The following is a 16257-nucleotide window of genomic DNA, read 5'->3' as shown; positions in this document are numbered from 1 at the left end:
CAGAGAAGGACACTGGCTAACATAATGAGAATTACTCAAAATAGTCCCATTGGAATTAAAAGACAACTTGTCCTTTTAGTTTCAGCGGGACTACTTTGTACAATTTTCTTCATCTCAGCCATTCATGGTAGGGGTAGAAGGCCTCAATGCTAATTGCAGCTACTTCCCAAGAACCTGTACAGGAAAATAGAATTATGAAATAGGAAAAAAGCATGTGCACTGATAGGGCATTTTTGTTTGGGAGCCTGCAACTCTGCATTATTTTTTCATCACCTGTTTAGGAACACAGGAAGCTACCTTATACTAAGTCAGACCACTGGTCCACCTAGCTTAGCCTGCACTGACTCGCAAAGGTGTTAGGCAGGAGTCTCTCCCAACCCTATCTGGAGATGCCAGGGGACCGGGGCCCTTCCTCATGCGAAGCAGATGCTCTGCCACTGAGTTATAGCCCCATCCCACATTTTGTCCCAAAGAATCTTGCGATATTCCAATTTAAGATCAACAAAAATGAATAATCCAGAATTATATTTTTAGAAAAGCTATAGAAGTGTATTTTTTAAAACAAGTAAAACACTTTTTTAAGGAACCAGCCCACGTTTTTATATTTAGAAAAATCACTGGCTAACAATGAGGATATTGTACAATATTATACATACGCTCAAAGGACTTTACACTTGAATAGCTTCCAAGCCAGTACAACTTCAACGGAGTCCCTTGGTGAATCAATATGGAAGTGAGTCAGCCACGGTTCCTGAATTCTTGAAGAACAGTCTCAATATGGTCTATTCACTCCAAGGGTTCTGGGAAATGCAAAACTTGCTGTGCAACTACTTTACATGCTTCTTCATTCCCCAACATTTTATTATCAGTAATAAAGATTTTATATGAATTCTTTTAAAAACAGGTCACTGGTTCTTTTGTGCATTTGGTTATTTTAAATAGATTGCCCTGGTCTGAAATATACTTATGAAACAGGCTGGGCCTTTAAGTATTTCGAAAAATCCAGAGTCCCCTCAATAGCTGCATTTTCAAGATGAGTCTGAAACAGCGTCTTCAAGTCTTCATTCAGAAATGACTCGACTTGTAAATAAGTACCCTAAAATGGACAAAAGTGTTATACATCTTTATATAGTAAGCTATATGTATGAAGTTATGGTAAGAAACTGATAATGCTTCACACTCTAAGTAACAGTATGCAATTTAAGAACAGAATGTGTGGCAATACCTTTTTCCTGGGTGCAACTGATGCAACAGAAGGGTTAAAAGTCATTCCTTTCATACTGTAGGTCTCAAAAAGGTCCGCAGGCAACCTATGGGGAACAGTCAGAGAACTTTCTTCTATACTATTTGCAAAAAAAAACAACCCCCCAAAAACCTGCCTCAAAAAAGTATCTGAAAAATAAAAGCATGGATGGTACCCAACACTACTTGTCCAGTCAGACTACAATATGAAATATTTGACACTTAAAATGGTCCATAATTCTAGCAATATTTTTGCAAATCTTACCCATTATTTTTTCTTCAGAACTAACAACACTTCACATGCTGCTTCAGTGGCTTAAGGTAGGGGTGTGTCCGAACCGGTCTGGAGGCCATTCTAAAGGCCTCCGAACTGTCCGGACCGGTTCGGACCTGGCCGGTTCGGGTCTGGGTGGGGGGTCTTCCTTTAAGGACGGGGAGGGCTTACTTACCCCTCCCGCCTCTTTGCCCCCTCCAGCGCCCGTATTTTACTGTGTAATTGGGGTGCTGGAAACCAGCCGCCCCCCCCCCCCCGTGAGCGGATTAGGGCCAAAAGTCTACCCGGCCTCTTCCCCTGCCGGCGGGTAGACCGGGCCTCCGGCGGAACTCCCAGTTGTCCTTTGCGGCGCGCGCGCGCCCAAGGCCCCAGTTGGAGCCAAGACTTTGCCGAGAGAGGAGCTCTGTTCGCGAGCTCCTCTCTTTTTTTGAAAAACATGTGGTGAGGACTCGGGCGGGCGGCTGGGAGGGAGGGAGAGCGGGCGACGGCGGCAGTAGTTTACTTTTGGCCCTAATCCACTCGTGGGGGGGGGGGCGGGGGGGGCGGCTGGTTTCCAGCGCCCCAATTACACAGTAAAATATGGATGCTGGAGGGGGCAAAGAGGCGGGAGGGGTAAGTAAGCCCTCCCCGCCCTAAAAGAAAGGCCCCCCTTCGGTGCCGGTCCGGACTGCTCCGGACCAGGCACATCCCTAGCTTAAAGGGGGATTTAACCTCTATGAGTCACTAGCTATTGCTCATGAAAGCTAAACTACATCTCCAGGTTCGGAAGCTGTATGCCTCTGAATTTGCTGGGGGAGGGCTGATGATTTCACACCTTTCTTATGGGCTTCCCAAAAGCATTTGCTGTGGGAAACTGAATGCCAAGCTAAATGATCCTGTAGTCTATTCATCAAGTTCTTGTGTCCTTAACACAAGGGATTAGCCTCGATGCTGGCCAAGTGAAGCTGCTGCGTGGTGTTGTTTGCTCTGGACAAATCTTTGCACAAACTTTTCAAAACACAGGATCATGTCTCTCACCTCCGGCTCAATTCAGGCCTAAGAGCTTCTGATCCTTCTGCTGGAGCACCAGCAATAAGATGAGCTGCAAATTTCTGAACTACTGGATGATAGTGTCTCTGAAAAGCAGAAGGAGCAATACGGAAGCCATTTATTGTACCGTGAACACAGGCTTGTCAATAGTCACGCCTCTGGTTGTCTAGAACAAGCCAAAGCTCTCTCCCGGCAAGAAACCCAGTATGCAGTCTCCACAACGCAGCCATCTAGACAGACTGCACTGGGAAGCTAAAGTTCTCAAGTCAGGAATTGCACAGAAGCCATTGGCCAACAGAGTGGAACACATATGCCAGCTGCCCTATCCCTGTGCTCTGGAAATATTTAGGCAAGGGTATGAAGAGGGCAATAAAGGGCCCTGGTGAGTGGACTGGGGTGGATGGCTCTCCCCATGAAACGTTATTGCCTAGAGTTTTCACATGCCACCAACTTCTAAGGTGAGAATGCATGTCTGCTTTGAATTATATGACCCTCTCCTATTCATTCCCTTGGCATCAGAGAGAGTGGCATTCAGACTGTGAGAGAGTGGCAACCAATACTTGCTGTAAAAGGCTTGGATCAAACTACCAGTCAATAAAAGCAGAGGATGGCACATTTACAATTACTAATTTGGTGGCCAAGTTTTGCTGTATTTTCTGTAAATCTCGTACTGCTTTTTTATGATGTTCTTTTGTTCCGGTTGATGACCGAAATAAAGTTATCTGTCTTACAACATGATGAACATTAGCACATTTGAGAAACAGGGAGAGTGAGCATGGGAGGGTGCAATGCAGGAAGGAGAAATTTAAAAAGGCATGTTAAAAAAACCCAACCATCTTAAAGGGGTTACTCAAGAACACTCTTAAGCCTGCAAACACTGACTTTTGAAGAAAGAAGAAGTCTTCTGAAAAGAAAAAAATATTCCCTTGAATATCACCAGAGAATAAAGCACAAAACATTAGTCACAACGACACTCACCCGCAGAGTTTGCAATTCCCATAGTGCTGTATTCTGAGCATTACAGTACTCTGGTTCTTCCAGCTCAGGAAGGTAAAGTCCACTTCCTTGAGATTCGTTGTCTAGCAAAAGGTCTGTCTTCGGGAAAGTCTTTTCAGCCATCACCCAGGAGAGAGGGAGGAAAGAGTTCCACACAAAACAAAGTTACAGCTTGTGCCATTTTGGCCTTAGAGAATAGACCACCCCTCCCCAGATTATTAAATATAGGGATTCTGGGTTCCCTGAACATATATGTGGCTTGATTAATCTTGTTAGAATCAAAAGATTCTCCAATTTAATACAAAATGGACTGCAATTTCTAGCTCTCATGGTTTCTGAAATAAGTTTTTGTAACTTCTGTTTTTAAAAACAGACTATTTGATATGCAAACCATTTTGTCACTGTGTTATAGGGATATTTATATTTATCCCACCAAAATAACCCAATGGGCTCTCAGATCAGTTAACAGAAGAGAAAGCCACCATACACATTTTTTTTAAAAAAGAATCCAACTGAAATCTAAACTTTAAATCAGTCAAAGCAATTCAAATGGTTTAATTAAATAAATTCAAAATCAGAGTCCAAGTAATTTTAAAACCACAATTTTCAATCTGCAACACTAAATATTCTCAGCTTATTTTAAAACCAATGATCAGTCTCATCCTCTAACTTGTTGAAATTTTTTAAAAAACGACTTGGTTTTGGGGCAAGCCGCTTGAGGAGAGAATTCCAAACAGGTGCAACCATTGAAAAGGCCCTGCAGAAAAAAAAGAGATTTGGAGAACAGCCTCCTCCAAAGATCTTTGCATATGTGGAAGCCAATAGGGAATTCCCTCCTCTCCCGAGCTTGCCAAGACTGAGAACATTCAAGGCTTTAAATATGAAACCCAGCACTTTGAACTGCATGCAGAAACTAACTGGAACACTGGTTTTTATTGGCTATTCCAGCAGTGGTGTAATATGCTCTGATTGGCACAGTCCAACTGGTAAATGATCGACAACATTTCAAACTAACTGAAGTTTTTTGAAAAGTCTTCAAAGGCAGGCCCATGTAGAGCACATTACTGTAGCTCAGCTCAGAACATACTACCAAAGTATGTACCATAACAAGCATGTTGTCATTCTCTAGGGGGGCTGCAGCCAGAGCAGGCGATTAAACCACTACGAGGCATTCTTGGCCACAGATGTTCCAGAAACAACACTGGACAACCTGGGCACCTCCCTAGTGCTTCAAGGGGAGTGTCAGCCCACTGGGCATTCATTCATTAAAAAAAAAAAAAACCCAGTCCCGTGTAATAAAGGTGTATAATGTTGTCCACAGCTGAAAGGATAGCTGAATAATAAACAAGAAAAATGCAGAAATACTGTAGAGATCAGACCGGATCTCTTCATTTGTCTGGCAAGAATAAGAGCCTGGCTGGTAAACCTCAAGAGTCATACAGAGCAAGTAGTCAAAAGGAACAATCTAGGTGGGGCATAGCAGGAGGTTGCCAAGATTTGTCTTATTGCTTCAAATCTTATAACAAAATGCTTGCATTTGAACTTTTGTGCACTTTTATGCAACATAGCCATTTCTGCTTCCAATGGGACTGTATGCACAGGTCTGCAAATGGGCCAGAATAGCCACCTTATTGCTTAGAACTTACATGCATTAGTGTTCTGTTAGTTGCCAAAATCCCAATGCTGGAATTTGGAAGGACGTGGAGCGCAAGTGTGGAGAGGCGCTTGATGAAAGCCAGGGCCCTTTGCTGCGACACCTGCTTCCTGCGCTTGGTGAGCATCACTTCCAGGCACTGCAGCACGATTGCCACATCTCCATTGGTAGCACCTTGGACAGAAATGGATCAAACACCATTTTATACACTTGAGAATACCAGAACGTTTACAGAGAGTGGCCTGCACTTTCTATCTATCTAGCTCGACAGTAGAAAAGGCTACATTCAAGGTTGTCACTCAACAGTTCTAACCAAGCTATAGCATACCACAGTGGCAATTCAGCTGCCCACATCTCGGGGACTAGGGATGCACAGATTGGGCACCTTCTAAAAAGTGAGGAGAGGAGGTCTGTACCTGCTCCTCCGCCACTCCACACAGCTTCCTGCTGTTGCGGCATACCCCCCCAGCATCCCTTATATGGCCTCTGCGCATGAACGATAGCCATTTGCATGTTCAGCATAGTTGCAGAAGCCAGGTGTGTGCCGCCGCATGAGGGGTGCTGGGGGGCATGCCACCACAGCAGGGAGCTGTGTGGGGTGGCAGGGGAGCAGGTATGAACTTGCTCTCCTCACTTTTGAAAGGTGCCCGATCTGCAAATCGAATCTGTGCACGCATCTCAATTCATGCAAAAACTGTCCCTAGAAAAAAATGTCGTCTTGACTAAACAGAAAAGATCAATTATATTTGACATGATGAAATAAGGAATTACCTGCATGTAGCTTAAACAGTGTCTTGTAAAGATGTGTATAGAACTTCAAAGGGTCAACATTAAGGACATCACCTGTTCAAAATAATAACCATTAAGAAATGTTCATTTCAGTAACTAGCAATATTGTTGAGCACTCCACTTGCCCAAGTGGCAAGGCAAGAAGTTCTGTGGGGGTACAAGGGGCAGGGGAAACTCTGGAATTTTCTGAAGCTTCACATAGGCCGAGTGTCTTTGTATTACTTATTTTAAAAAAAAATAAATTACAAGCAACACCTGTTAGAAGAAAGCAGAATTATTTAAAGGAGCAAAACCACAGATTCGGAAACAGCTTCAAACTTCCTTGCTGTATTCTTGCCCTCCCTCATGCTCTAGGTTCTTATTATCAACACTGGAGAAGATTCCCGGCTATTAAGGGACACAGAGTCCTTTTGCTACATCCTTGATTACCACAGCTGACCTGCTATTGAGTTACAGTGAAGCAGCCGCTGTGGCAGAGGCCATAAATTAGCCCCCTCTGCCAACCTCAACCACTATTCCATAGATGGAAGGGTGCCCTGCTTGCTGCTATCAGCAGTATTTCTCCTGATCCTGCCGCTCTTCCTCCTCTTCTGTTGCACACACTCTTGTTTGAAAAAGCAGGAGGCGGGATAAAGAGCGGAATGTGGTGACCAAAGGGTCCCACACCCTAACTTTTTAAATGGCAGAGAATGGGATTGAGGAGGAGGAGGAGGAGGACGACAACGACGACAGTGAAGGAAGATGAGTGGGAGAAGGAAGGGATTGGTTCAGAGTGTGCTCTATGAATTGTGGGGGGGGAGGGCACAGTACGCTTTGCAGGTGCCATTCCCTATCAAGTCTGTCAGACTAAACCTCAGCAATAAGCCCATTCAAGCTAATCAAGGTAGCCAAACTCGTAACATTACTGAAAGCAGCCCCACCACACCTTTTTGTGCAAAGTCCATTTTTAAAGAGAAAGACTTACCTTGACCAGACAAAATATGAAAAGCAGAAAGAATACAGTGCAGGCTCTCTCTGTGGCTCAACACCTGGAAACAGGAAAAATCACTCAGTTTGCCATAGATTGAGATTCATGTGTCTTTATTAGACGAGAGATAAACTTACCCCCGATTCAATAAGAGAGTGGAGAACGAGCAAAAGGTCATCAAAAAATTCCAGATTTATGAGGTGGGCAAATCTAAAATTAAAGTTAAATGCATGATGTTACAGATTTATCTGTGAAACCCAAAGCATTTCAGCTCCAATTCCAGTTTGAAGTGTAACATTCTATACAGACATTCTTAAATAGCTCTGCTTTATACACACACAAAGTAACATGGCTTATTACTACGATGATGATGACGACGACGACGACAACTACTACATTTATATCCCACTTTTCCTCCAAGGAGCCCAGAGCGGTATACTACATACTTGCGTTTTCTCCTCACAACAACCCTGTGAAGTAGGTTAGGCTGAGAGAGAAGTGACTGGCCCAGCGTCACCCAGCAAGTCTCATGGCTGAATGGGGATTTGAACTCGGGTCTCCCCGGTCCTAGTTCAGCACTCTAACCACTACAACACGCTGGCTCATAATGCCAAATCACTGTTATGTGCCCAAGAATGTACCAAAGTGAGTTAAAGCTTCCTTTTCCTTTCTTTTTTTAAAACTAAACCGGAGTTTCCCATCATGTACACACTTGGGAAACTGTGGTTATTCTAACTTTAGTTCGTTAATCTAGAATCAACTCACCATACTTTGTTTTAAATAACCAGAGGTAGAACAAACAACAGTACTCAAGTTTATAAAGGTAAAGTGTGCCGTCTAGTCGATTTCGACTCCTGGTGCCCACAGAGCCATGTTGTTTCCTTTGGTAGAATTAAAGAGGGGTTCACTATTGCCTCCTCCCACGCAGTATGAGATGATGCTGCCTTTCAGCATCTTCCTATATCGCTGCTGCCCGATATAGTGCCAGCAGGGATTCGAACCAGCAACCTTCTGCTTGTTAGTCAAGCATTTCCCTGCTGCGCCACTTTAGGTGACGACTCAAGTTTATACTCAACTCAAAAATTGTTGTCACCGTCTCATATTTGAGGAGAGGCAACATGCAAGTCTGAGACTTGCTACAGCTAATAATAATAATAAGCTCAGCTATAGTTTAGATAACCTAAACTATTGTAATAAGCTAAGCTAATAATAATAAGCTATAGTAATAAGCTAAGCTATAGTTTAGATCATTCTAAGAACTGGACTACTCCATTTCATTAACCAGTAGTCATTCTGAAAGCAAAACAAAATCTACCTAGAAGCACTTTCTAGCAATGAATATATCAGCACACACACAACTTTTTAACAGTCTCATGTTTTATAACTGCTTGTCTTTTGTATTAATTGGTTTTCAATTGTTTGTGCTTTGATGCTGCTTTTGTTATTTTACAGAAAAGCAGTTCAAAGCATTGTTAAAAAAATGTTCACACAGATACAGTTTTTGTATTAAGCTGAAGTAACTTATAAAGAGAATTAGAACCATTTCTGAAATTCTCACTTTGCAAGACCTTCCAGCACAGCAGGCAAAAGAGGTGACTTCTGTGCTTTCTTCAGTATCCGAAAGTAAGTCAAAAATACAATATTCAGGGTTTCGGTGTGCTGCAGGGAAAAGCCACACACAATTGAACACACACATATATAGGAAAATTGTCTTCATTTTAATTAAACTTTCCTGTCCATGTTTAATTCAATGAAATATGTTTTTCCACGTTTAATTGAAAGTTGGAGCCATTTTTCCAAAGGCCCTTTAAAATCTCCTAGTGATTCAAAAATTCCTAGCACAGATCAGTTCTTAATTACTGGCTTACAGAATTATTAATTACAACAATATATCTTATGGTAAACAGGCTGGAATAAATATTGACTGACTGACTGAATTCCAAGAATGGTGGCTCTGTGGCCATCACCACTTAACAGTTACCACACATTTTATGCTCTCAAGTACTGCATTGAGTAATAAAATAAAAATAGCTGGGCCAGGAGCAGAGCATCTGAACCTCTAGTTCTCCCGCCACCCACCACCGTTTTCTTCCCTGCCCACCACCGTTGCTGCCATTTTCTTCACCCAGCTGCCGCCATTTTCTCCTCGGCAAGCCTGTTTGCCAGTGCTTTCATCTCCCCCTGCTCGCTCGCGAACTCTCGCGAGAGCTGTCACACATGGAATTAGCAACAGGTACACCTTAGAGAAATATACAGATAGAGCATAGCCCATAATAAGCTATGTATCTATGATTCTTTAAAAAATAAAATCAAACATTATGTCCACTATTTGTGCAACCCCACTCACATTCTCTGACCAGAAACCCCTAATTTCTGATCAGCCACAGCTCTTGCCCCAAAGCAAAAACAACAACACACAAAATGTATGTTCTGTAGGATCTGGCATTATTTTACATGTATTTAACACAAAATTTACCACACTACCTACATATGGAAAAACTTACCAGTTTAAGTTTTCTCTCAGCACTCTCAGAGGCTTCTGTTTCTAAGAGTTCTCGCTCCAGTTTCTCTTCTGCTTTCTTCCACTGAAAATGCACAAGGCCATTATAAGGCAACACATATTATGGCAATATTGAGACACTGAGTTTCAGTCACTGGAGTGCTATACATGTAACATTTCTAAGCCAGGGGTTCCCAACTTTGAGTCCCTGGATGTTATTTAACTGGAAATGTAGGAGTTGCCGTTCAACGACATCTGAGGACCTAAGGTTGGGAGCCCCTGCTCCAGGCCATAGCCTGGAGGATTGGGCATGTGTTGCAGGGTCGCACCCTGCCTCAACCTCTTCCTTGTGTACTCAGCTCATGATAGATACTTCCTGCTTCAGGCAAGTCGTAGAGTCTTCCATCACACTCAAAGCAGCAAACTATGGTTTCTGCTTGCCCTCCAAATACCACACTGTATCCTAAGGTTTTCTCCTCTGGAATTTCCTTCAGAGAAAGGAATATTTCCTCCAAAGTTGGGAGGGGGGGTGATGTTAGGTATACATAAGAACAGCCCTGCTGGATCAGGCCCAAGGCCTATCTAGTCCAGCATCCTGTCTCACACAGTGACCCATCAGATTCTCTTGGAAGCCCACAAGCAAGAGGTGAGGGCATGCCCTCTCTCCTGCTGTTGTTCCCCTGCAACTAGTAGAGGCATCTTGCCTCTGCGGCTGGAGATGGCCTATAGCCACTAGTCTAGTGGCTATAGCCTATAGCCACCAGACTAGTAGTCACTGATAGACCTGCCCTCCATGAATTTGTCTAAGCCCCTTTTAAAGCCATCCAAGCTAGTGGCCATCACCAACTCCAGGACTGCAAATCATAGTCTGAAAATCAAACAAGGACTAGAAGCTGTGGGAGTGTGCAAGCCCATGACATGATCATAATTCTCTGAACCAAGTTTGGAAGACTGGACATGTCACATGTGAACTGGGAAGGGCACTGTTTTCAGCTTCTCTGGAAACCCCCTCCATAGGAAAGAATGACTGGCCCCATTCAAACACACAACCAATAAGAATCAGTGAACAGTGCAGAACTGAGAGCCAACACATTTACTTCTCAGTTTCCCATCCAGTTCAAAAAGTTCACACAGCCTTGAGACAGACTTTAGGCACACCCAAGAGCTTGAACAGGCTCAGCATTTTGTTTTTTACATTCCTTCCAACAAAACAAAGCAAAACCACACTACTCCCCACAGTGCCATACCACAAATACCACAAGCTTGCTGTCCACCGCCCTCTGCCCACAAGTTTCAAAAGGGATTTTCCAGGATAAAGTGCTGTTTAAAAACAAAAAAACAAAATCAAAGTCTTCTTGGCCATGGAACTAGTTGCATAAAAGTTTGAATCCTGACCAGCGTAAACAGAAATGTCACCATCGGATTTTATAATGAGCCTTTAATGAAGTGTTCTCAGTACAGCACAAGAGATACCTTTCTTTGCATCCTTGACAGATTTTTCCTTTTTTCTTTATAAGACATGAACTTCTTCTTTGGTGCAATGTCTTCTGCATCTTTTTTTACTTCCACTTCTTTAATTCTGAGGTGAAGGAGCGTCATTAACACCTAAAGATAATTGACAAGCATTTATTTCCCATTTAAAACACAGTCCTTATTTTTTTTTAAAAGAAACATACACAAAGCTGCCTTATACGAAGTCAGACTATTGGTCTATCCAGTACTGCCTACTAGATATGTGCACATCGATTCGAGCTTAAATTGATCCAAGCTCAAAACGGGCCGTTTCGAGTGTTTCAAGCTTGAAACAACACATCTTTAAGATAAGGGGCCTGTTTTGAGCTTGAAACAAAATAGCCCCATCTCAACTTGAAACGTTGAGTGGTTTTAGTGCCATTTGATTGAGGCTTGTTTTTCCACGGAGAGCTGGTCTACCAATTGGAGTCAGCAGGTAGACCAGTCCTCTGCTCCGAACTTGGCACATTGACCCACCTCGAACTGGTCTACTTGCCACCCCCAATTGGTAGACCCACTCTCCTCGGAAAAAAACAGGCCTCAAAATGGCACTTGAAACACTCAAAACATTTCAAGGTTGATTCGTCAAAACAGCCGTCTTAGCGGCTGTTTCGACCAATCGATTCAAGGATTTTGCTATTCATTTCAAACTCAAAACGAAAAAGTCAAACTTAAAACGCAAAATCCATTTTGTGCACATCACTATTGCCTCCATTGATTGGTAGCAGCTTTCCACAGTTTATCTATTTAGCATATTTGTATACCACCCACTACTGAAGTCTCTAGGCAGTTTACAACATTAAAAACAATTTAAAACATAAAAGTTTAGATTAAAATAGCTAAAACCCACTAAATAGCTAAAAAGCTTGGCTGAAGAGATGTGTCTTCAGTTCTTTCCTAAAGATCAACAGGAATGGAGCAGCTCTAATCTCAGCAGGAAGCGTGTTCCACAGCCCTGGAACAACAACAGAGAAAGCTCGCCTAAGTTGTCACCAGATGAGCCGGTGGCACCCTCAGACAAATCTCCCCTGAAGATCTTAATAGGTGGTTGAGTTCATAATGAAGGTGTTATCTTACATACCCAGTTCCAGACAGGGATTTTGCCAACCCTATCTGGAGATGCCAAGGATTGAACCCAAGACCTCCTGTATTCTAAGCATGTGCTGTGCTACTTAGTTATGGCCCCATTCCCAAAAAGTACAACTTAAGACAATCTAGCATGATCTGAAGTGTATAGCTACCATTCTTGCCAATAACTCATGAAGAATCTGAACAGTTTCATTTACATCAAGTATTCAGCTTTTGCTTGTGAATCCATATATTATTTCAGTAGGAACAGCAAATATTTAAAGTTGAACTTGTCCCATATTGAGCAGCTCCTGCCTGCCCCAAAAAACTACAAACACAGAAACCTACCTCAGGTCTAACATCATAATTCCGACTTTTCACAAGCCCAGAAACTACTTTCACCACACCAAGCGAGGCAAAACCAAGCTTATCTTGTTTGAAGAGGTTTTTGACTGCATCACAGCACATTTCTGAAATCTGGGGAATCCATAATCTCAGGTTAGGACATTTGATTTGTACTGCATAAGAACATTATCAATGGGCAACATCTGGACTAGGCAATCATGACTAAGCACCACTGAAGTCAATGAGACAAGTCAGTCATGGCTAACTAAAATTCTGCTAATGTCAGTGGGATCTGGGCATCATGACTAACTTAGTCTAGATACCACCCAATGTGTATTCAGTCAACACTGTTTTCCATAACAAAATAGTTTATGCTATTTATGAACCCAAAATTTTTTACTAACACATTTCTAATTTGCCAGTGTATAAGTTGTGCTCACCTTAAAACCAGATGTGATAGGTTTGACTTCCAAAATCTTCAGCATAGAAGTCAACCAAAGCTGGAACAGTCGATATAGGCCACCTACCTGCTTTGAAGGGCTATCCATGAGTGGTACAATCAGTACAATGATGTTATTGTGGAAGTTGAAGTGAGGCAAGGCCACCAACAGCTCACACAAGCATTTCACAGCAATCTCTGCAAGGCCTTTGTACGCCTTGAGTGAAATCACATTGCTTTTCTTCAGCTTCCTTTGCTTCCAATCTAAGTGAAACATTGTGCAAAGTCAAAGTCTTTCCCCCTCTTCTCAAATCCACCCCCCCTCTCTCTCACACACACTCTTTTCATTGGCTCCACGTGAGCGCCTTTTGTTTCTAATAATTCACAGCCCAAGTATTGTTTTAAAGACAACCTAGGCACAATTGCTTTGCTGACAGCACATATGTACATGTGTGCATATGTACTCAGAAGTAAGTCCCACTATATTCAATGGGGCTTACTCCGTGTGTGTACAGAACTGCAGCCTTAAGCTGTATTCATCACTGAATACTTGGCTCCAAGACCAGCAGCTTCCTTTATCGCATTGTTTCCCAGAACACTGACTACAGTATCAAAGCCACACCTGGACTGTGGGAGTCGTATGTAAATACTAATCATAACTAAAGGATAAGAGAAGCCTGAACAGCCATCCATAAAATGACACAAAAGCAGAGAGTAGCACATGGTTCCTCAAGCAACTCTAAGGTGTCTTTTAGTCCATCTTGAGAATGTTGTTAATAAGAGACTGAGATGGAAGAGGATGATTTCTAAATCCAGTAAATCTTCTAGTCAGCAAAGCTTTTTCCATTTGATGTATAAACCCAGAAAAACAGGTTGTTTACCTGTAACTTATGATCAGGATGAGATCCGTTGTAGCCATAAGGAATGGGTTCTGCACCTGCGCATGGACCTCGCGGGCTGATTGATTAGCTCCTCCTGATGCCCCGCCCACCTGCACGTGCAATGTCGTTGATAGTGGCGGTTGGGACGTCTCTCCCTCAGTTTCTTGCAGACCGCAGTAAGACGATCCGCAAAATGACACGCATCCCTCTTCCAAAAGCACTGCAGCGGGGATGGTTCAGGAGGGACTTATGGCTACAACGGATCTCATTCAGATCATAAGTTACAGGTAAGCAAGCTGTTTATCTGGATTGTGATCCGTTGTAACCATAAGGAATGGGTGATTAGCAAGCTATTCCTCATGGAGGTGGCTGCAGTCGACCCGAAGCTTAAGCTAAAACCCTTTTTAGTACAGCTCTCCCAAAATTTGCCTCCCTTGCAATCCTCAGATCAATTGCGTAATGTTTGATGAATGGCTGCTGAGAGGACCAAGTGGCAGCCATGCATATATCCAACATTCTGATGCCTGACAGATGGGCTGCTGATGCCGCATAAGCTCTTGTAGAATGTGCCCGCACTGTCCTGGGCGGCACAACCCCCTGACATCTATAAGCTTGAAAAATAAGCTCCACTATTCAGTGTGCTAAGCATTGGCATGAGATAGCGCGCCCCTTACACTTTCCCTTGTAAGAGACAAAAAGTTTTTTGCTCCTTCTGAAGCTGCAGGTTCTGTCAAGGTAATACAGCAGGGCCCTTCGCACATCTAATGAATGAAGGGCTCTCTCCAAATCTGTTGCCGCATCCTGGAAAAAAGGATTATCTCCTGATTTAAATGGAATTCAGTTAACACCTTGGTACGAAAACGAGGATCTAGCCTCAACACCACCTTGTGAAGATAGAACTGTGTATAAGGTTTATCCATGCGGAGCGCAGTCAGCTCACTCACACGCTTTGCTGATGTGATCGCCACCAGGAAAGCCATCTTGAGCATGAGAAGCCGAAGGGCTAGAGGCTAGAAGCCGAAGTAGCTAGAGGCTCAAATGGCTGTTCTGTAATTGCCGACAATACCAAAGACAGGCTCCACTGCTCTATTGGGTGTCGAACAGGTGGGTACAAATTGTTGATGCCTTTCATGAAACGCTTAGATTCCAGATGAGAAAACACCGTCTTCACATCCCAACCCTTTTGCCGTGCTGAAATCGCCGCCATATGCAGTTTGATAGACACATTGGCCAGCCCCGCCATCTTCAACGTAGTAAGGTATAGCAGAACCTCCTTTGGGGCAGCACGTAAGGGCTTGATCCCTTTCTTCATCATATAAGTCCTATAACGCTTCCACTTGCAAACGTAATTATGGCGTGTGGTCTCTTGCCCACTGTTCAGCAAGATATCTTTCAGAACCCGATTCTCCAGGCCGTCATTTTCAGGGCATGTACTTTGGGATGTAAGACCTGACCCCGATCCCTTTGTAACAGGTCTGGAGTCCTTGGGAACTTGTGGTAAGTGCCCCGTGACAACTGCAGCAGCGGCACGAACCATGGTTGGCGCGGCCACCATGGGGTCAGCAGAATGCAGCTCGCTCTGTCTCAAATTATCTGAGCCAATGCTCACCCTATCAGAGGCAATGGGGGGAAGAGATACAGTATTCCCATACTCCAAGTGTGCTGGAACGCATCCCCCAGGGACCCCTCTCCTATGCCAGCACGTGAGCAGTAACTGACACATTTTTTGTTGACACAGCTCGCAAACAAGTCTATTGAGGGGAGCCCCCAGCTCCCGAACACCTTCTGGAGGTACTTGGGGTTCATCTCCCACTCGTGCCTCTGGCCACAATCGGTGACTCTGCTGAGGCTGTCTGCTAAGCAATTGTCCACCCCCTTTATGTGAAGTGCCACTGGATAGACAGAATGTTGTACGCACCAATTCCATAGTCTCTGGGCGAGGAGACACAGTGATTGAGAGACCGTTCCTCCCTGGTGGTTGATATAAGCAATTGCTGTTGTATTGTCCAATTGTACCTGAACATTTGTCCTCCTGAGTAACGGTTCGAATGACCTCAGGGCCAGGAACACCGCCATCAATTCTAAGTAGTTGATGTGTTGTCATGTCTGAGGCTGCATCCATGCACCTTGGATGAAGTGGTTCATGCAATGCACCCCCCACCCTGTCAATGACGCATCTGTTGTCACCCAGTGGGTGGTGGTTAATGGCACGAACTGGACACCCTGTGTCAGACTGCATTCCTCCATCCACCATTTTATACTGTTTATAATTGATTGCGGTATCGTCAACTGCATCTTTTGACTGTCCACATCGGGGCAGAAGCTGCGGAGGTACCACCGCTGCAGGGTCCGCATGTTCAGTCTCGTATAATGTACAGTGGTGGTACAGGAGGCCATCAGGCCTAGCAGCTTCTGTATTCGCACTGCTGGTTGATGCATAGAGTCCACAAACTGCTGAATAAGTGACCTTATTTGGTGAACGCGTTCTAGAAGCAAATGCGCATGTTTCTCCTTGAAGTCTAACACAGCCCCAATGAAACTTATTCGTTGCACAGGGGCAA

At 43.7% G+C, this 16257-nt stretch overlaps 1 protein-coding gene across 1 annotated transcript in view; it reads right to left on the bottom strand.

Moving 5' to 3' along the window:
- Positions 1 to 522: 522 nt before the first annotated feature.
- The window catches only part of NOC3L (NOC3 like DNA replication regulator), a 30804-nt gene continuing 15069 nt past the window's right edge, over positions 523 to 16257 (bottom strand). Inside the window, exons 9-21 of the mRNA XM_053305935.1 lie at positions 12904 to 13079; positions 12380 to 12508; positions 10925 to 11056; positions 9456 to 9536; positions 8510 to 8610; positions 7089 to 7161; positions 6949 to 7012; positions 5967 to 6038; positions 5188 to 5369; positions 3524 to 3652; positions 2534 to 2631; positions 1226 to 1310; positions 523 to 1096 (exon numbers count right to left, since the gene is read on the bottom strand). Of these exons, the coding sequence (XP_053161910.1) occupies positions 965 to 1096; positions 1226 to 1310; positions 2534 to 2631; positions 3524 to 3652; positions 5188 to 5369; positions 5967 to 6038; positions 6949 to 7012; positions 7089 to 7161; positions 8510 to 8610; positions 9456 to 9536; positions 10925 to 11056; positions 12380 to 12508; positions 12904 to 13079 (1454 nt within the window). The 3' untranslated portion in view covers positions 523 to 964. The remainder of the gene's footprint in view (positions 1097 to 1225; positions 1311 to 2533; positions 2632 to 3523; positions 3653 to 5187; positions 5370 to 5966; positions 6039 to 6948; positions 7013 to 7088; positions 7162 to 8509; positions 8611 to 9455; positions 9537 to 10924; positions 11057 to 12379; positions 12509 to 12903; positions 13080 to 16257) is intronic.

The sequence above is a fragment of the Hemicordylus capensis genome, chromosome 3, assembly GCF_027244095.1.
Source record: "Hemicordylus capensis ecotype Gifberg chromosome 3, rHemCap1.1.pri, whole genome shotgun sequence".
Lineage (NCBI taxonomy): Eukaryota > Metazoa > Chordata > Lepidosauria > Squamata > Cordylidae > Hemicordylus > Hemicordylus capensis.
This window is presented reverse-complemented; position numbering and strand designations above follow the sequence as displayed.